Raw genomic sequence first — 21,149 nt, 5'->3', positions numbered from 1 at the left:
GTTCTTTAATTCTTACATTCATTTATTTTTTCACTGGACTTTCATTTGTTTGCCTGCTAGTTCCTTTGCTTCTTGATTGATTCATGCACTCCTGTACTCAGAGAACCTGCCTCTCTGTGCCAAACCTTGCCCGGACTCCAGGGGCCTTGCCAACAGCCAGACACAGTCCTTGCCCTTGAGGAAAACATATTCCACACCCCACACCCCAGGAACCAGTGGTCACCAAGCAAATGATGCCGAGTGCTCTGTGGGAAATCAGAAGCCAGCCCTTGAAGGATGACAGAGCCTGATAGATTGGGGTGGGGGTCCCCAGGGGCAGGGACCAGTGTCCTTCACGTCTATGGTCCCTAAGCCTGACACCTGACCGGCAATGATAAATATCTGTTTGTTAATTGAACAGGTGGAACAATGGTCAGGCAGGAAGTACTTGATGGTGGGAGGTGATAGGGTCCAGCCAAGGTGAAGCCACCCTCCCCAAGTCCCTGCACCTCCAGCTCCTCCCCTGTGCCTTCCTCCCCACTCTTCCTCCAATATGAAAGGCATTCTTACCTGTACCCGACTGTTCTCTGCTGCCCCGCAATCATATTGAGACAATTCACAGGCATCCCTGCTCACACACAGAAACACGTATGCCTACATAATGCGTCCCTGTTGTTGATTCCAAAATTGCAGTCATCGTGTTCATTGCCTACAACCACACACTCACACATCTGTGCTTACGCCCCCTCCCGACCTCCCCACCATATCCCAACACACATACTTCTCCACCAAACAGCCCTCCCACACACATCTCATCCTCCCCTGACAAGAGAGATTCTGGTGGTCCTGGCTGTAGGCTGAAGAAGTAACAGTGGTGGAAACTGAACCCCAGGTTGAGGGGAGGGGCATCGAACCCTACTAGTTGGAAAGGCTAGAACTGTTGTGATAGAAATTGCTATACTTAGTTTTTCTAAAAGTTGGGGGTGGGGTGGGGGAGGCTGACACCTTCCTGCTTGCTCAGTGTAGCGGAATGACTGATTCCTCTGAAAAGCAGAGAAGGGTCTTCTGCTGCTCCTCGCTGTCCCAGAACCTTTCCAGTGCCCAGTCTCCAAGGATGGCAGAGCATGGTGACTGGAGACCAAGTGGCTCTGATAACAGCAGCCTTGGGTCCACTGGCTGCGAGAACTCGGGTTAAGGCCTGTCCCGGTGTGGTCCTCGAGTTTTCTCAGTTGCAAAGGCCAGAGAGCAGAGCAGTGGTGGAGAAATGCCCCCTCTTAACCTCAAACGCAATAATTCTAAATGAGCAGGTGCTTCTGGGTGTGAGGAATCTGCCCCTTTGAAGGGAGTCTCGGGGAAGTCTGTGCTAAGGGTTCAGACCTGGGGAGAGGAGCCGGGGTGGGGTCGGGGTTGCGGGGGGAGGCCTGGGAAAACCGAGCAGCGGTAACTCGGGGGAGGTGGGAAGCGGGGGCGGGAGGGCCTGGGATGTGAGGGCCCCTCCCCGCTGCCGCCGGGCAGCTGGCTTGGGGCTGGGGCGTGACTGCAAATTCTCCCCGTCGCCACCGCCACCGCGCGCCGCCGCGGCTGCAATAAGAGAAGTCCGAGGCGGCTTCCTCCTCCCTGACCAGAGGGGCCCGCGGTCAGAGGCGGGCAGCACCCCCGTTTGCTCGCCCCCACCCCTATCGGCACTCGTGGCTGCTGGGAGCCCCGGCCGGCTAGCCCCGGGGTCAGGCAGAAGCGGTCTCGCCTGGGACCAGGTAGGAGCCGTCGGGGGAGCTGGAAGGGCCGGCGGTGCCCCGCCCCCAGTCCCTTCGTGGCTGGGAAGAAAGGGGGACGTGGGGTGCGGAGAGGAAGCCCTAAACCTGGGGAGGGGGGCTGAGGGCGTTGAAGGCCAAAGGGTCCTCACCCCGCAAAGGACATAAGAAGGAAAACGGAGGAACTCTGGAAAGTGAAAAACTGATACAGTCTGGGGAGAGGGCTGAGGGAAGGCCGGGAAAGTAGACTAAAAGGACACCCCCCAAAAAGATCTGGTGGGAACCTGCAAAGACGAAGCTGGGAAGGGGCTGAGTCGGAAGAGGAAGACTGAGGGGTCCTCAAAAGGGTCTGGGTTGAGAAACTAAAAGAGACCTTGAAAGTGAGACTCTGGGGAGAAGCTGAGGGATCTGGAAGAGAGGAAAGACTTTTAGGTGGGCGGGGAGGGGTCTGCCAAAAAGGAGTCAAGGAAAACCGTTTCTGGAGGACGCGGAATGTGGGTCGCAATCCCGAGGGTCCAGGAAGCCCCTCTATCCGGAATCGGCAGAAGTCGGACGTGGGGTGAGGCCAGCGGCCGGGAGGGGAGGGGAGGCTGTCACAAGCACCCCCCTAGACGCTCCAGCCCCGCACAGGTGGGCGGGTCCGGGCTGGCGAGGGGACTCCTGCAACGCGCAGGAGGCGTGGGTCCTGGTTTCCTGGGGAAGTCCCCGCCCTCGGCAGGGATGGGCCTCTCTGGGTGCCCCCTCCCCTCCCGCAGCGGTCTCGGTCCACGTTCCTCTCGGGATCCGGGAATTGCTGGCCGCCCCGACGGAAATCCTGCCTTTGACCGCGATTGCCGGGAGGGGCTGTCTCCATGGTAACAAGAGGGCGGAGGGACCTAGCCCAGCGCTGGGCTGCCTCGGGGCTCAACGCCTGCGCTGCCCTCTGTGGTCTCCTCCCCCACCCCCATTTTGAGTCCTTAGTTCGGGGCGAGCTGCGGGGCCGAGGAGTAAGGCGAGGATGTGCAAGTGTTCAGGGATAGGGGCGGTGGGGGATCTGCAGTCTCAGGGTTTTAGCCAGACTGGAAGCTGGATTGCTGTGTGACTTTAGGCAAATTATGCGGCCTCTCTGGGCCTTAATTTCCTTATTTGCATTGTGTAGGAAATTATCCCTGCCCCTACCCAGCTTCCATCCCCCAGCTTATCCCCAGTCGTGGGATTCGGGTAGACTAAGCTGTTTCCCCCACCCCCACCCCCCACCCCAACCGGTGTCCTGGGGGTAGCCTCTTCAGTTTCTCATAAGCATTGAGCTGGACCAGAAAGCCTGACAGGGCCTCCAGGGACCAAAACACAGGTGACTTCTTATAAAATAAATATTTGTGGGTCTGTTGAGGCCCCATACTGGGAAAGTCAGCCAGTTTGAGACTGTCCTTGACTCTTCCCCTTATTTATTTTTATTTTTTTGGTGATTTTTGTGTGTGTGTGTTTATGATATAAACACTGGTTTGTCAGCAAGTTTTGCTCTTCTCAATTCCAGATAATGCAACGTTCAAGAATATGCATTTTATTGAAACTTTATTTTCTTTTTTAAAATTGTTTTATTAAAAAAAAAAAATGTTTGGTCATGCTGCATGGCACATGGGATCTTAGTTCCCCAACCAAGGATCGAACCCATGCCTCCTGCACTGGAAGCGTGGAGCCTTAACCTCCGGACTGCCAGGGAAGTCCTGAAACTTCATTTTATTGAAACCAGTGATCCCTGAGTCTTTTGATATCCTTCCATCTGTGAGTGTGGTGGTGGGAGAGCGAGGCTCTGTTCCCACTTCTCAGATGGGAAGATGGAGGTTCAGGAGTGAATAACTGACAGGTCAGCAGTAGGGACCCAGAAGCCGGGCATCCTGTCCCTGATGTGGTGAAGGATGTAGACAGAACTGAAGCCTACATTCCCTCCTCATCCCTACCAAATTCCGTTGCCCTCTGGAGAGGAGAGGGAAGCTGGGTTGGTGGGGGGGGGGGCGGTCAGTGGTGAAAGAACATATGGGTTTCCTGGGCTGTGTGGCTGGTTCTTGCTTTCCAGTGGGTGTGAAGCTGTAAGTGAGGGTGGAGAGTGTTTGTGAGTATGGTTTGGGCTTTGAGTGAATGAGCTTGAGCATGTGAGCATGTGTGTGGGTGTTTGGGTGTTCTCTGCAGCCACCTGGGGCTGATGTGGCAAAGGAAGTGGCCAGACCTTGGGAGGATGGGTAGGGGGACCCCGGGGCTGGGGAAAGAGGACCCAGAGCCCTTCCTGCACAGAGTCAACCAGGCTGGCTTCTGACTGGACCTGGGGAAGGGGACTTCCTGTCTGGGCGTGTTGTGAAATTCAGACTCCTACTCCTTCAGTTCCCCCTGGACCAGCTCATGGCTTTCCATCCCCCAAGAATCTCAAGTCTCTCAAGATCTCTGTTTTAGAGGCTAGCGGGTAGGTTTTCAGCAACTGATGAGAAAACACTTATACCCACAAGAAGTAGAGAAAATTCAGCTGACACGGTGAGGACCCTGTGGAGGGGAAAGCTAGTGTGGCCCTCCCTCACCCCCACACACTGGCTTTACCAAAGTGATAGAATCAGAGCTGGCTATGTCTTCTTAGCCCCTGGGTGTTAGGGGTGGGGGTGATAGGCCTGAGTGATGTGAGATGGTTGGAGGTTCTATGAGAGATGAAGGCCTCAGTGAGGGAGATGGAGGCTCAGGAAGGGCACTGGAGCCAGGGAGGGGTGGAAGGTCTCAGTGAGGAATGGAAGCCTTCATCAGAGGGTCAGGCCTTGGTGAGGGATGGGGTGTGGCGAGCCTGAGACTCGGGCCTGCCCACCAGGCCAGCCTGAAGCCCTGAGGAGAAGCCGGAACTCTTGCTGGATGGTGGTTTCCTGCCCCTGTTCAGTCCCAGTTCCCTTTTGGTGAAATCCCCCAGGCGGCTGGGCTGGCTCAGCCCTCCCACCTCACCCTGAGCACTTCTCTTTCTTCTCTGCCTCGTCACTTCTCCTCTCTCGGCCTTGGAGGGGGCTTCCTCAAGGGAAGGGGCCAGAAGTGAAAGTTCACATAGCAACTACAGTGCCCCGGGTGCTCTCAGGGGCTTGACCACAACTGAGGCTCAGGAGCAACCCCAGGAGGCAGGGATTGAGATTCCTATTTTCTAGGAGAAGAAACAGCAGCTCAGCGAGAAGTGAAGCGACCTGCCCAATGTCTCAAGTCAGGTAGAATTTGAGCCGAAATCAGTCTCCAGATCCCACAGATACTTGGCAGAAATCAGGGGGGAACAGGACATCCTGTGTCCACATCAAAGCCCTGATGTGGTGTTGGCAAGTATAGACCGAAGAAAGGGTGGGTGCATCTGGGGCTCCTGTGTCCAGGAGGAGGGGTGGGAGGCGGGCAGTTTCTCCGCTTTATGGCCAGCTGCCATATATATGACAGGGGTGGTATGAGCAGTTGTCCGGGGACTGGGTAGGAAATATGACATTCACCAATCAGGGAGAACATGACCCCCCTGCTCAGGCTTTGGAGAACACAGCTGGGAACAGAACTCTGTACTTGAATTAATAGTCCTGGCTTTGAATCCCAGGTCTGGCTGTTTGACCTCCAGCAACTCACTTCCCCTCTCCACGAAAGAGAGAGGTAGACTGATAAATCATCCCTGGGGGCCCTTCTAGCTTTGCTGCTTGTGATTCTCAGCCTTCCTTAACCACAGTGGCCAAGAGCCTTCCTAACAACTGCACGGAAGATACAGATGCAAAAACAGATGCTCAGAAGGCTGATGTCATTGAATCAAGGCCCCAAAACTGGGGAGGGCCACACAGAGGGAGAGATGCTGAAGGTGGGAACACCATGGTCCAGGATTGGACCTCAGTTCTGACATCCACAACCTGATCTTGACCCAGATCAGACTTTGGAAGCCAACTCCTGTCAACCAGATGCCCAAGAGGCCTGTTTATTAACAGACTCAAGTCCCTGCAGTGACCAGAACACTTGTGGCGGGTCTCTGAGCCACTCCCTTTGTAAGCAGGCAACCTATATCAGCCCTGAGAAAAGAGAGACTTGGATTCAGATTCTAAGGGCTATTGAAAATCGGTGGTTGCTGAGAGACCCTGGGCAGGTCACTTCCCCCTCACTGGGCTGTAAGGAGGATTCAGGGTGTGTAGCACAGGGCTTGGCACTCTGTGGGGGCTCGTGAAGGTACATAACTGTATTGCTTTCACGAGGACTTCAAAATAAGCAGTGCTTAAGATGGACTTTGGAGCCAAATTGCTTGGGGTTGTGTTTTAGCTTCCCCTTATTCACTGTGTAGATAATCTTTGGGAAGTTATTTAACACTTTTGTGACTTGGTTTCCTTATCTGTAAAATAGGGGTAATAATAAAACCTACCTCATAGGGTCACTAAATGAGATCAATCATGGGACTTGCTTGGCACTGTGCCAGGCACAGAGTGACGTGAAGTGAAGAGAAGTGAAAGTTGCTCAGTCGTGTCCGGCTCTTTACAGTCCCATGGACTGTATCCTGCCAGGCTCCTCTGTCCATGGAGTTGTCCAGGCCAGAATACTGTAGTGGGTGGCCATTCCCTTCTCCAGGGGAATCTTCCCAACCCAGGGATGGAACCCAGGTCTCTCGAATTGCAGGTCTTTACTGTCTGAGCCACCAGGGAAGCCCCAGGCACAGAGTAGGTGTTTAATACTTTAACGTTTTAAAACTAATAGTTATTTGCCTTCCCACCCACTTCCCCAGACTTCTGGAAGTCAAATTATGCTCCTAGGCATTGGTGGCTTGTAGCCGAGTTGAGAGCTAGCCAAAGACAAAGATTCCTGGGGGCTGTTTCCATGCAGATGCTGAGCAGAGAGGCCCCTCCGTGTTCCCTTTCTCTTTTGTCTCTTTGCCTCTTTAGTTCTCTCTGTCTCGACCCCCCTCTTTCTCAGTCTCTGTCTGTCTCTGTCTCGCTGCCTCTCATTTCAGTCTCTGTTTGTCTCTGTTTCTTTCCGGCAGCGGTATGCTGGAGCCAGCTACCTAGTGCCGGCCCTGGGGAGCTGATTCTGCAAATCTTTTTCCAGCCCAGCGTTCAGCAAGTCACTTCAGTAACTTGAAATTGGCCATGGTGGGAATATTTACACCATGGAAATCAGCAAATGCTACAAATCTGGGCCTTTTTATTCCCCCGTTTCTTTTAAGAGTCAGTGTACCAGCACACCCTCACCCCTGCCCCCACCCCCCACCGCCCACACCATCAACCTTGCCAGGGCTCTCCCTCTACCTCCTTCTTGGAGGGTCTCTGAACCCCCTCCCCATTCCAGGCTTGCAGAATTAGGGGATCCCCTTAGGCTGACTTTTAAAGATGGGGGTAACAGGTACCTGCGTATTGTTGGAAGTGGCAGCATCATGTCTAAGTGGGAACTCAAGAGATCGTATAAGTTTGAAACTTATCGAGAGGAGCTCTGTGTGGATCTGTGACTGGGGGAGGGGAGGACTACATATATCTCTGGGTTTCCTGGTGGAGGCTCAGTATACCAGTGTGTGCTTGAAGGAATGGCTGGAAGCCTCTGTGTCTGTGACCAGGCAATGGAGAGAAGTGGTTCAGATTCTGGAACCAAGCGCCAAGATACCTCATCTGTGTGGCCTTGGGCAAGTTTCTAAACCACTCTGTGCCTTGGGTGCCTTAGCATTAATCATAATCCTTAACCTTGTCCAGTTGTCGAGAGGATAAAATGAGGTAATATGTATAAAGTGTTTAATGCAGTGGCTGACACAGAGGAAGGCTATAATGGGAGAGGCTGTGTGTGTGTGTGTGTGTGTGTGTGTGTGTGTGTGTGTAGATGGGTGAGGGCTGAAGGTGAGTGTCTATTCATAGATGTCTATGTCTGTGAATCTGTACAGAGGAGCTCAGAGAGAGTCCATGTGAGGCACTGTTGTGTAGCTGAGGGGACGGGGTGTCAGTGTGCTGGGAGGGCTGTGTGCCATCTGAGATGTGTGTGTGTCTTCCTGTGAGAAGACCTCCATTCTCACCCTGTAGGTTGTGTTTTCCTCTTACCCCCATCTGTCCCCTGGGTGCCTGAAATCCCCTCCCTTGGCTCAAGATGCCCCTCCTCCACCTCTGCGTCTGTTCTCTCCCTGAGCCTAACCAGCCCTGTAGCCCTTGTAGCCCTTCAGACAGTGGCTTCACCCCAGGGGAGGGGTCCTAAGGTCCTGAGGTGAAGATCTCGGCAATGGCTTGGTGAACAGGGGCTATTTTGGAGCTCAAACCACAGCGTGCCTCATAATTCACCACATGGGTGTCACCCCCTACACATACACGGGAGAATGGTTGCAGCGGAGCATGAGACAGGCTGGCGGGTCTAAAGCGGGGATCACAAGGCACTGGTGTGACAGAGCCATCAGCCAAGCAGCTAGATCCAGTGATCCAGGAAGGTTTCCTGGAAGAGGTGAGTGGTGCAGGCTGGACAGGTGGGCAGGACCCATAGAGAGGAGAAGGGAACCAGACTCAGGAGTCGAGAAAGGCGAGGCGGGACACCTGTCCTGAGGGTCCTCTGGGAGAAATGAAGGCACACCGGGTTGGCCCCACCCTAGAGCTCACATCCGGAGAAGGCAATGGCACCCCACTCCAGTACCCTTGCCTGGAAAATCCCATGGACGGAGGAGCCTGGTAGGCTGCAGTCCATGGTGTTGCTAAGAGTCGGACACGACTGAGCGACTTCACTTTCACTTTTCACTTTTCACTTTCATGCATTGGAGAAGGAAATGGCAACCCACTCCAGTGTTCTTGCCTGGAGAATCCCAGCCTGGTGGGCTGCCGAGTCAGACACAACTGAAGTGACTTAGCAGCAGCAGCAGCAGAGCTCACATCTGAGGAAGTCGAGCCCTTTCCCCGGCAGTTCCTCTCTGAGTGTTGCAATGGCAGAGTTTCTGGCAGGGTGTGGAGAGCCCTTGCTCAATGACCTGCCTGCCTTGTCACTCAGAAGACGCAGCTACCGGGAAAGCCTTGGCTCCCTTGGGGGCTTCCCAAGGGAGGTCCTGACTTCTGACCTGGGCCTTTCCGTGGTGTGGAACAAGCTCTGGAGGTAGGTGGCTCTGGAGGTAGGTGTCCATCTTCCCTCGACTATTCAATGTAGTCCTGGGACTGCTGGGGTTTACCCAGACCAGGGAGGGGTGCCAAGGCAGAGCTCAGAGGGAGGGCTTGGTTTTAGGAGATAGTGACCAGAGGCCTAGAGGGAACTGAACAGGGCTGATAGAAATCCTGTTAGAGACCTGGGTCTAACCCAGAGATGTGCTTACATGAGTGTATGAGTCTGTGAGCCTGAGTGGGCAACCTGTGTGCACGTGCGTGTGCGCACGCTGCCGTGCCGCGAGCTTGGGCTCGTGTGAGTTGGTTGTGTCGCTGTGTGCTGGCGCTGCTGAGCCCGCTTGGCAGGGGTGTGCTGTGAGTGTTGCGGGTGACTGTGCCGCTGTGTGCTGCTCGTGTGCTGATGTGTCAGGTGGAGATGAGTGTGAGAGGGCTGGTGTGGGTGGTGGGTCTTGTGTGAGGGTGGATGATTAAGTGAGCCATGGAGGCCAGGAGGAAAAGGAAGGAGGAGTCCTGTCGGGGCAGAGCCCAGGCCCCTGGCTTCCCTGGAGAGGATGCGTGTGGGCATCTGGCCGCCAGAAGCCTGGCAGGGACTTCATCTTCTGTGTCCTCTGTCCAGCCCTCAGGTCTCCGGCCCCTCCCGAGGACCATGCCGCAGCCCTACTGACGCAGGAGTAGGGGCCTGAGGGGTGAGTGGGGGCTGAGGGCTCCCCGGGTCAGGAAACGGGGTGGCGGTGGCCTTTCTGGGCCCCACAATTCCTCACAGCCCCTTCCTCTTACAAGGGCCCTGTTGCTAGGTAACAGATGGGGGAGCGAGAGTGAGGCAGCTTGAAAGGCCAGAGGCTGGACCCACGACAGGAAATGGCCTTGATCCCCCTCTGCAGGGACTCTCCAGGTGCAGGCACACAGGCCTCACACACACTCACACACAAACACGCATCGGCACACAGACATGCGCACATGCACAGACGTGCACATACCCACACGGACTGACGCAGACCTGCACACACAGATACACACACGCAGGCAGGCACAAATACTCCCACACAGGGCTACATGCATGGTCATGACACACAGATGCACTCACTCACACACACCTGCAAACACAGAGACACACACATACATGCTGACACAGAAACGCATGCATATGGACACATTCCAACAGACATGAGCACACAGAGACGTTTCATACAAGAACACACTCACATACACACAGACATAGACATTCACAAAGAGCTGCCTAGATACACACAAAGACACGCACCCACGAGCAAAGTCACAAATACTAAGAGACACATGAAAGACACACACACACACACGCAAGCACTCTGAGGGGGGGTCATCACACACATACACACATGCAAGCACTCTGAGGGGGATCATAGAAACCCAACACACTGAAGCAATAGGAGGCAAAAACATGTACATAAACACAGAAACATCTTGAAACAGAAAACCAGTCCTGTGGAGGAGATATACACTCTCCAGAAACACTAAAGCAGCTGTGGGGGAGGACAGAATGGAGACCCTGCCCCCCTTTATCCCTCACTTAGGGAGACCTCCCCCCGCCAGGCCTGAGTGAGGCAGCTGCACGTCTCTGCACACTATATGTCAGTGTGCGTGCAGGTATGCCTAGGGTGGCATGTCTCACTTGGACCCCTGAGTGAACCATGCCCCCGTTCTGTAGCAGGGCACCTGGCATGGGCTGTGTGTTCTGCAAGAAGTTGGAGCCGGGGGCCAAAGAGGATGATGGTCTGGAAGGGGACTTCAAGAACTATGGGGCTGCAGACCGCTACGGCCCCGACCCTACTCAGAGCCGGCCTGCATCTTCCTTTTCCCACATCCCCAACTACAACAGCTTCTCCCCTCAGCCCGCCAGCCCCGCCTTCCTCGATGCGGGCACCATCCGGGGCATCTCAGGTGAGGCCAGGGGGCTGGAGGCAAGCACTGACTGGACCCTCACAGGACCTCAGGGGAGAAGAGACTTGGCCTTGTCCTTCAGAACCTCCAGGATGACTTGGGAGACACAGCCCTGCTTTTAGCGCAGTCTGAGGGAGCCCGTCCAGCCCTACCCTCAGAAACTCCCATCTAAGGGGCAGACAGAGCTCTGTTCCCCGTCTGATAAAAGGACTCTGAAGACAGTTACCAGTGGGATGTCTGCATGGTGAGGGAGAGCAGAAGGGACTCACAGGGAGCCCCCAGAGGAGGAGGGATGAGCTCGATGGTGTCTGTCCTCAATCCATAGGGTCCAAATCAGAAATCCACTGGATTCCAAAGACCTTTGAGCTCCAGGGCACTGCCTCAGTGGAAAGGCAGAGAGCCTGTCTGAGGAACAGGACTCTGGGGGTGCAGCCTCCGGGAGCCCTCTGATGAGTAACCCTGACTCTGCAGGGATTGGGGTGACCATGTTCATCGCCCTTTATGACTATGAGGCCCGAACGGAGGATGACCTCACCTTCACCAAGGGCGAGAAGTTCCACATCCTGAACAACACGTAAGTGATCAGTCCCCCCCGGCTCAGGACCCAGAGAAGAATCTTACTGGTCCTTGTCCTCGGGAAATGCCAGTCTAACTGGAGAAAGAGACAGGACAATAACAATCTCTGGGTAACTGCTACTATGTAGGGGAAGCCTGAGGAACTATGCGCACGGAAAGAACACCAATCACGGCCTCTAGGGTAGTAGTGATCAGGGTAGGCTTTCTGGAGGAGATGATGTCTAAGCTGAGACCAGAAAAACGAAGAGACATTGAAAGAAGAGGTGACAAAAAAGGAAGAGAGTTAGAATGAAACTAAATGATGACTTCTGGAAACCACCAAGTGGTTCAGATTAGGAGGGTCATAAAGTCTGAAGTGCGGAACAGATCCTGGAGGACTGGGTGGGAACAGTGTCCGCAGGGCTTTTTAAGCCATCTTGAGGAGTCTGGATTTTATCAAGAAGGAAATGTAGCCATTGGAGGGGTTTTTAATGGGGAAGTGACCTAGTTAGCTGTTCACTGCCTGCCCAAACCCCAGCCCAGCTGAGGTGCCAGAAAAGAACGCCAGGAGGCCCAGATGTCCCCACACACACTCCTTCTGCGGGGAAAAGCTCCCAGGGCAGCTGCAGTGGCTGGGGGCAAAACAGGCAAAAGCCCTGGGGGTGGTATGTGCCGGGTGAGGGGTTGGCAGGGCCAGTGTTTGCCTGATCTTTGAATGTGACCCTGCCTGGCCCCATGGTGCCCCAGGGGCTAGGTTGCCAACGAAACCCTCTGTTCTGTGTCTCCAGCGAGGGTGACTGGTGGGAGGCTCGGTCCCTCAGCTCCGGACACACTGGCTACATTCCCAGCAACTACGTGGCCCCTGTGGACTCCATCCAGGCTGAAGAGTGAGTAAAGTAGGGGGACGCCTTAAGGGCAGGGCTCTGGAGTCCAGATTCAAGCCGCTCTTGAGCAAGTCGCAGCTACACTTTGAGCCGGTCTCCTTATCTATAATCCAGTAAGGTCATCGTGAGGATACGAGAAGATAAGAGAGATGATACTAATAGTAGGTAATATTATCCAGCACGCACCATATTCTGAGCACTATTCAGAGTGCTTTCTGTGTACTAACAAAGTTGACTCTTTGTAGCCCACCAGGCTTCTCCATCCATGGGATTCTCCAGGCAAGAATACTGGAGTGGGTTGCCATTTCCTTCTCCAGAGGATCTTTCTGACCCAGGGATTGAACCCAGGTCTCCCGCATTGCAGGCAGACGCTTTAGCCTCTGAGCCACCAGAGAAGCCCAACTAATGCTATACTGGTTTACAAATGAGGAAACTGAGGCAGAGAGAAATTAAATATCCTGCCCAAGTTCACATGGCTAGTAAGTACGTGGAGCTGGTATTTGAACCCAGCTAGTCTGGCTACATTTGCTAAGTGTTATATATTTATGAAAGTGAAAGTTAGTCACATAGTCGTGTCCAACTCGGGCAATCCCGTGGACTGTAGCCTGCCCAGCTCCTCTGTCCATGGAATTCTCCAGGCAAGAGTACTGGAGTGGATTGCCATTTCCTTCAACCCAGGGACTGAACTCGGGTCTCCTGCATTGCAGGCAGATTCTTTCCCAACTGAACCACTAAGGAAGCCATATATAGACATATATTCTCTCAGCGATAACAACTGTGTATGAGTTTTTAAAACACTGTGAAGTGCTAAACACATAGAAGGAGACATTACTTAGAATTAATTCTGTTAAGTAATCAGAGAAATGTCATTTTTTAATACCCTGATGAAATTGAGATACTGTGACAGGTACTTTACATACCTTGATTCATTTAATTCTCTATGGATACTATTATTATCCCATTTTAAGGATGAGGAAACTGAGGCTCACAAATAGTTTTTAATCTAGCTTCACATATACATCCATATATAGGAAAAGTAGAGATTGGAGAGACTGCAGAATGGGAGTCACCAGGACTTGGTGACTGATTTGCTGCTGGGCTGTGGGAAGTGAGAAGGATCCAAAGTGACCCACAGGCTTCTTGTAGAGCCAAGTAGGTGCTGTTTGCTAAAGTGGGGAACCCAGGAACAGGTACAGATACATGAGAAGGGGCTTGTGAGGTTGAATTCATGGAGAGGAACACCCACAATTAAGTCAGCAGTTAGATTAGGTGTGCTTTGCATGAGAGCTGCCCAGCCCATGCTAAGCCTTGCGCCTGCATTAGCCCAGATGAAGGGGCATCCTTTTCTAACTAGTACTGAGATTCCTTAGTTTGTTGGCTGTGGCTCTTGCAGAGGTCACGCCTGGGCTGGGGTGGAAATTCAGGACTCTTCAGAGTAGAAAGAATCATCAGAGCTGCACAGAGGTGTAAAGGAAGAAAATGAAAGAGACCGGTCCTAGGATCCAACTCTGGAAAAAGCCGGGCGTGAGGGAGCAGGAGCTGTTGGCAGACCAGGCCAGGCCAAGTCAGAACAACCGAGAAGGCAGAGGGAGGTTTCAGGAAACAAGAGAGGGAATGTCAGAAGCCGCCACTGGATTTGGCAACAGGGTTGACCTTGCTGAGACATCCCTCCACGTGAAGTGAGGGTGGAGGCCAGACAGCAGAGCCTGGGAGGGAGTGGGAGGTGAGGAAGCAGAGACCCAAGTGTGAAGGGCTTTTTCAAGTGAAGGAAGGTGAGAGATACAGCAGAACGTTGGTGGTGAGATAGAACTTAGAATGGTTTCCTTTGGGGAAAGAAGAAGTGTGGCCCCATGTAGGGGCTGGTGGGATGGAGAGGAGGCAGATGCAGGCTGGTCGGTGGGGGAGAGGTGTCCCTGAGCAGAGGCCAGTGGACAGGCTCCAGAGCTCAAATGGCAGGAGGCCTTCATCTGGAGAGGGTGATAGGAGGCTTCTTGGAGGAGAGGAGGTGATGAGGCAGGTGAGAGATCTGGGGGTCCACATCTCAGAGGCAGTGCTGTGAAGCTCTGAGAGGCGCTCCGTGCAGCGTCGTGGTTAAGAGCGCTGTCGTGGTTAAGAGTGCAGGCCCGAGAGCAGACAGCTTGGGTTCCTATTCTGGCAGCACAGCTTAACAGCCGTGTAGCTGGGTAAGTTGCTTAACCACTAGGTATTTCAATTTCCTCATCTGTCTAATGGGGGTTAATAACAGTACTTATTTCACAATATTGTTATAAGAATGAAATGAATACGCACATGTAAGACAGCAGAGCCTGACACAGAATAGGTGCTGTTATTGTTATGTCAATGATTAAGGAAGTAGCTAATGTCAAGGTGTGAGGAGGGGGCAGAGCATTGAAAAAACTTGAGGATGTGAGCTGTCTACACAGCTTCTCCTTTCCCCACCCTGCCTGCCCTCCTGGACACTACTCGCCAATGCCTTTCCTTGTTCCCCAGACTGTGCCTGGTAACCAGGTGTGGCTTGACGTCCCAGAGTTCACTGAGACTGCCACCTCCCTTAATTTGAAAACCGTGCTCCTTTTAATTCAGCCCAAGGTGATCACAAGCCAATTTAGTGATCGAATGACACCTGAGTCTTCTGTGGCACCTCTGGTCACTCTGGCTCTTCCCGCTGTAATCTCACCATTGGTTCAAGGCTCCAGCTCAGTCCCAGGAAGTATATCCGAGAGACAGCAGGAATGCTTGAGGTCTGAGTTGAAGTTGAGACTTAGAACAACATCCAGGCTTTAGAGAGTGGAGGAAAGAGGGAAAAGGGGACTTCCTGGTGGTCCAGTACTTAGGACTCAGCGCTTTCACTGCCTTGGCCTGGGTTCAATCCCTGGGGCAGGGAACTAAGATCCTGCAAGTCATGCTCAATGGCCAAAGGGGTTAAAAAAAAGAAAGAAGAGTAGCAGAAAAGGGTGTTGTTCTGGATGCCAAATGAGGAAAGGGTTTGAGGAGTATGTGGAGAGAGGAATCTGAGTGACTGCGTGGGTTGGTGAGTAAAGAAGTAGGGTGGGAGGCAAAGGTTTTAGATAGAGCTCATCAGCTAGCCTTGTGGGCAGGTCAGTTCCCCTCTCTGAACCTCAAGTTCCTCATCTGTAAATGAGCCTATGGAAGGAGCTGTAGTGACTCCCTGATGAAGTCTAGCAATTTTAATTCAAGAGAAACTCAGAGAGGAGATTTCCCTAGTGGCCCAGTGATTAAGAATCCACTTTCCAATGCAGGGGACTGGGGTTCAACCCCTGGTCCTGGAGCTGAGATCCCACGTGCCACGGGGGCAACTAAACCCATGCACGCAACTCTTGAGCCTGCCCTCTAGATTCTGTGAGCCCCAGCTAGGGAGAAGCCCTCCCAGTGAAAGGAAGATCCCTTGCCACCAAATAAATGAATAAGAGAGAAACCTGGAGAGTGAAGAGGAGAAAGCTAAGCTTCACTGGGCACCTCCTGTGTGCCAGGCATACTCTGTGTCCCTGCTCTGTGATCCTCCTTGTCAGGCTGCAAAGCAGGTGTGTGATCCCCATTTCCTGGGTGAGGAAATCGAATCTTGGCTAGTGAGGTGACTTTTCCCTGGAGGCTGAGTTGGGGGTTAAGCCAGGTGTATCTGATTCTTGCTGGCCTTTCCCAACAGGTGGTACTTCGGAAAGATCGGGAGGAAGGATGCTGAGAGGCAGCTGCTCTCCCCAGGGAACTCCCGCGGGGCCTTCCTCATTAGAGAGAGCGAGACCACCAAAGGTGAGGGCTCTGCCACCGTCCACCCAGTGGGGGCATCCTAGCCATTTGGGTGGGGCTAGGAGCAGTGGTCTTCCCTTGTGGCTCAACTCGTGAAGAATCTGCCTGCAATTCGGGAGACCTGGGTTCGATCCCTGGGTTGGGAAGATCCCCCGGAGAAAGGAAAGGCTACCCACACCTGTATTCTAGCCTGGAGAATTCCTGTATAGTCCATGGGGTCGCAAAGAGTCGGACACGACTGAGCAACTTTCACTTTCCCTTCACTTTCAGGAGCAGTGGGGTGGGGCTTGGGACAGGGTTGGAGGGACTGAGCTAAGATGGGGACTGGGTTCAAAGGGTATGGCCATCCAACTTCAGAGTCCCCAGCCTTTTGGGCTTCCCCAGGCTTCCAGACTGGGGCTGGTGAGGAGGAAAGCAGACCCAAAGGTGACCCTTGCCCACAGGCGCCTACTCCCTGTCCATCCGGGATTGGGACCAGACCAGAGGCGATCATGTGAAGCATTACAAGATCCGCAAACTGGACACCGGTGGCTACTACATCACAACGAGGGCCCAGTTTGACTCCGTGCAGGAGCTGGTGCAGCACTACCTTGGTGAGGGCCGCCCTTCAGGCTGGCATGCGTTTGAGGTTCCTGAACCAATTGGCTGAGACTTGAGGTGCCCAGGGAAGGGAAAGGGCTCCCAAAGCAATCGTGCCTGGACCGGAACTAGAAACCCAAGTGTCTGGACGCCTGGCCCAGGATCCTTCTCTGTAAGTTTCCAGAGGAAACTGAGGCGTGAAGCTCTGCATGGCTGGAGAGCGCCCCCCTAATGTCTGAGCTGAGTAGGAGACTGAATTGACTTGACTTGGAGGATGGGCTCTAGGGTAGAGGAGAAGGTTAGCATCCAATCCTGGTTTTGGCTTTGGTTGGTTATGCCGAGCATAGCTGTGTGGAAGGGCAAAGGCTTCCTGTCCACACCTTTGTCTGGAATTCCCAAGTCCATTTCCACCTGTCAGAATCCCATCTTATCCTTGGAGGTCCAGCTGGAGGCCACCTCTTATGGGAAGGCCGTCAGTCCTTACAGGAATCATCTCTCCCTCCGGTGCCACCTCCTTCCCTGGGCACCAACATTTCACCTACTCAGTGGGCTGGGTTGCCTTCTACCCTGGCCTGTGACCCTCAGCTGTGCCCTAGTGCCTTTTAACTGGTCTTGGAGGCTGGGGTGGGGATGAGGAATATGTGGAGCATCCTGGCCTGCCTTTGACCTTCAACTTCCCAATGCCCCACTGCCCAGAGGTGAACGATGGGCTGTGCCATCTGCTCACGGCGGCCTGCACCACCATGAAGCCGCAGACGCTGGGCCTGGCCAAGGACGCCTGGGAAATCAGCCGCAGCTCCATCACACTGGAGCGCCGACTGGGCACCGGCTGCTTTGGGGATGTGTGGCTGGGTACGGAGGTCCCGAGAGCGGGGGAGGGGCTGTGGGTGGGGTGGTGGTGTGGGGGATCGGCCTGAGGCCGGGGCGAGGGCTGGGGGCCGCGGGGAGCTGGTCCAGACAAGCCTTTCCACGCGACAGGCACGTGGAACGGCAGCACCAAGGTGGCGGTGAAGACGCTAAAGCCGGGCACCATGTCCCCGAAGGCCTTCCTGGCAGAGGCGCAGATCATGAAGCTGCTGCGCCACGACAAGCTGGTGCAGCTGTACGCGGTGGTGTCCGAGGAGCCCATCTACATCGTGACCGAGTTCATGTGCCACGGTGAGGGGCGGGGTCAGGAGGCGGGGTCTGGGAAGGCGGGGTTTTCAGGGAGAGTCCCAGTTTAAGGTGGGTGCATCTAGGGGAGGAACCGGGGTGGCAATTTGTGAAGGGACGAGGAACGCTGGGCAGGGTCCGAGTGAGGGGTCCCGGAATGAGAACAAAAACACTGGAAGTTTGGGCGGGGGCCAAGTTAGACAGGGCGGGGTCTGTGCCCGGGGGCGGAGCCTTGTGGGGCGGTCCAAGACATCTGGGCAGAATAGGGTTGTCGGTGGGAATACGGTCTGGGCGAAATCCGTGAGGGGTTGAGGCACCTGGCGGGATCCCGAGTTGGTGTGTGTGTGGGGTTGAGGGGAAGCGGGTCTAGGGTGAGAGGACTGGGAGCAGGAGGTGGGGCCAAGCGAGAGAAGGCACGCCCAAGGCTGGGAGTAGGGTCTTAACTGCTGCTTTTCTTTTCTTCTTTAATTAACTTATTTTATTTGGAGGATAATTACTTTACAATACTGTGATGGTTTTTGCCATGCATCAGTATGAATCGACCATAGGGATACATGTGTCCCCTCCACTCTGAAGGTCCCTCCCGCCTCCCTCCCCACCTGTATCCCTTCAGGTGATTGCAGAGCACCAGCTTTGGGTGCCCTGCTTCCTGCATCAAACTCGCACTGGTTATCTCTTTTGCATATGGTAATACATATGTTTGGGTACTATTCTCTCAAATCATCCCACCCTCTGCTTCTTGCTGCTGATTTTCTGAGTTCTTCTCCCCAGGTAGCCTGCTGGAATTCCTCAAGAACCGGGAGGGCCATGTTTTGAAGCTGCCCCACTTGGTGGACATGGCAGCACAGGTAAGCTGAGACAGCCGCCTTTATCTCTCGGAGCCCCTCCTATCGTCTTCCACAAACTCCTGGGTCCTCCAGCACGTAGCCTGCTCCTGGAAGTGCAGCCCCAACACCTGGACCATCTGTGCGACCTGAGGCAGGACCCTGCCCCTCTCTTTGGGCCTCAGTCTGAAAAATAGGATTTTTCAAATGATCACTTACACAAATATGGTGTCCTCATCTCTGTACCTTTGCCCCCAGGTTGCTGAGGGCATGGCCTACATGGAGCGCATGAACTATATTCACCGTGACCTCAGGGCAGCCAACATCCTCGTCGGGGAGCGGCTGGTGTGCAAGATTGCTGACTTTGGGCTGGCCCGACTCATCGAGGATGACGAGTACAACCCCCAGCAAGGTGCCCTGCCTCACCCCTCCTTCCAAGAGCTCCCCAGTGCACCAAGGGGCTACCATGGGGCCCCACCTCCTCCCAGACCATCCAGGACACTCCTACTCCAATATAATATAAAAGGCAACTCTGGGTTCAAATCCAGCTCCTCCACTTACCAGTCATGTGGCCTTGGGCAAGTCACTTAACCTCTCTGGGAGCTGTCTTTTCTCACAGTGGGATTCTCAGTGAACAATCCCAATGAAAATACTCAAACAATAGATATTTATCAAGCACCTCCTATGTGCCAGGCACCTCTATAAATCTCAAGTGAAAGACCATAGAGTGTAATAACAAAAACGCTGTAGCCAGAATGCCTGGGTCTGAATCTTAGCCACTTGGAAGTTGTTATGATTTGGGCAAGTTATTAACTACTTAGTGCCACCTTTTCTTCTTCTATACAACAAGGATAATAACAGTAAAAAAAAAAATAGTAATAAAACTCACAGGGTTTTCCTGAAGGTTAAAATGAGTTATTGCATGTAAATTGCTTAAAACAGTGCCTGGCACATGGTAGAGGCTATACAGGTGTTAGCTATAATTATGATGAGAATTATTACAATGTTTGCAAAGTGCCCAGCAGTATAGTACACTCTTAGCAAGTTCTGGCTAGATACCAGGTCTTTCCTGTTATGCCCAGAGACCTCTATGCTTAGGGTTACCGTTCCCAAAGATGCCATTCTCTTAATCTAGCTATTCCCAGGGATTTCCTCACTAACTTTCTCTTCTCCCTCAATCTCTCTAGGGACCAAGTTCCCCATCAAGTGGACAGCCCCTGAGGCTGCCCTCTTTTGCAGATTCACTATCAAGTCAGATGTGTGGTCCTTTGGGATTCTACTCACTGAACTCATCACCAAGGGCCGAGTCCCCTACCCAGGTTTGCTGGGGGATGGGGAGGTGGAATGGTGGTCATGGGAAGAGCTTCTTCCTAGTTGCTTCTTCAGGAGGGGCTAGGCCCTCTGACTGACGGAGCCCTACCTTCCAGGCATGAATAACCGCGAAGTGTTGGAACAAGTGGAGCATGGCTACCACATGCCGTGCCCCCCAGGCTGCCCAGCATCCCTGTACGAGGTCATGGAACAAACCTGGCGTCTGGACCCAGAGGAAAGACCCACCTTCGAGTACCTGCAGTCCTTCCTTGAGGATTATTTCACCTCCACAGAACCCCAGTACCAGCCTGGGGATGAGACATAGCCTGATTGGGCATCAACCACCTCTCTGGGGGTGCCCGCCAACCCCTTCCTATTTCTAGGGCTCTGGTCCCAAAACCCCCAGGCCTAGAACCCTATAGAGTCCTAGCATGTCAGAGCAAGCAAGTTGCTTTGGGTTCATCTAGGGCAACCTGTTCATTTTAGAGATGGGACAAATCGAGGCTCAGAGATCATCCCTCACCCACTCTGGCCCCAAGCTCTATCTCTCCTCTTCCCACTTAAGCCCCTACATGCCTCTAGCTTTCCTGCCTCTGCTCCGTCCCCCCAAAAAAGAAATGCTGAGATTTTTTTTCTAGTTATTTATAAAATTGTATATCCTCTCCCTCACTTAGCTCCTGTCCCTTCTTTCCTACCTGTCAACCCACCCTGGTCCAGATCCCCAGAATTCACCTACTCAATTCTCTCATGTCTGTAAGTTACAAACACAGAGAAAGTCTCTGGTGGATCCCTTTCCCACTGGCTGGATGCTGTAGTACACGACTGGGGTCCAAGCCCAGGGCGAAGGAGAGGGTTGCTGAGGGCTCATCACCTCTCTGAATCATGTGTGTGTTTACTGATTTTGTAAATAAGAAGAGTGACCATATGAATCCTTGAGCCATGAAAATCTTTTCCTGTGGGAGGGACGGTGGTCAGTGGGAGGTGAATGGGCCCATTTTAGCTGCTGGGAGGAGGAGGAGGAGGTTAGAGAGAGCCCTAACGACTGCTAATCACAGGGTACCCAAGGTGTGTTCTAGGACACCCCAAAGTCCTGAATCTCATCCTCATATGAGCTCAGGATGAACTGAGAGATGGATATAGAATCAAGTAACTGGAGATCAAAATATCCCCTTTATTACTGATGTGGCTTTCAGTCTGCATGCAGTGGTTTCACTAAGTCTTTACTTCATTTCAGCAGATTTACTGTTCATCACAGGCACCTCAGCAGAACCTCAGGCCTCCTCCACTGAGGCGGGGGGGAGGACCACAGTGGATCCTCTGAAGCTCCCCAGAAGGGACAAGGGTAGGGCTGGGTGGGCAGAGGCCTGAGAGTCTAGCTCC

At 53.5% G+C, this 21,149-nt stretch overlaps 1 protein-coding gene across 4 annotated transcripts; it reads left to right on the top strand.

The window, feature by feature from the left end:
* FGR (FGR proto-oncogene, Src family tyrosine kinase) lies at positions 1,524-20,698 on the top strand. Of its 4 annotated transcripts, none has more exons than XM_018056824.1 (13): positions 1,524-1,733; positions 9,399-9,468; positions 10,470-10,699; positions 11,171-11,273; positions 12,043-12,141; positions 15,803-15,906; positions 16,347-16,496; positions 17,179-17,334; positions 17,461-17,640; positions 18,406-18,482; positions 18,717-18,870; positions 19,646-19,777; positions 19,886-20,698. In XM_018056824.1, exons 3-13 carry the CDS (start codon positions 10,480-10,482, stop codon positions 20,092-20,094), a joined length of 1,584 nt encoding a protein of 527 aa, XP_017912313.1. In that variant the 5' UTR covers positions 1,524-1,733; positions 9,399-9,468; positions 10,470-10,479; the 3' UTR covers positions 20,095-20,698. The 4 variants fall into 4 exon arrangements, with proteins under 4 accessions (XP_017912313.1, XP_017912300.1, XP_017912315.1 ...); XM_018056811.1 differs by having other exon boundaries at positions 10,467-10,699; XM_018056826.1 differs by lacking the exon at positions 1,524-1,733 and adding an exon at positions 8,556-8,777.

The sequence above is a fragment of the Capra hircus genome, chromosome 2 (genome assembly GCF_001704415.2).
Source record: "Capra hircus breed San Clemente chromosome 2, ASM170441v1, whole genome shotgun sequence".
NCBI lineage: Eukaryota > Metazoa > Chordata > Mammalia > Artiodactyla > Bovidae > Capra > Capra hircus.
This window is presented reverse-complemented; position numbering and strand designations above follow the sequence as displayed.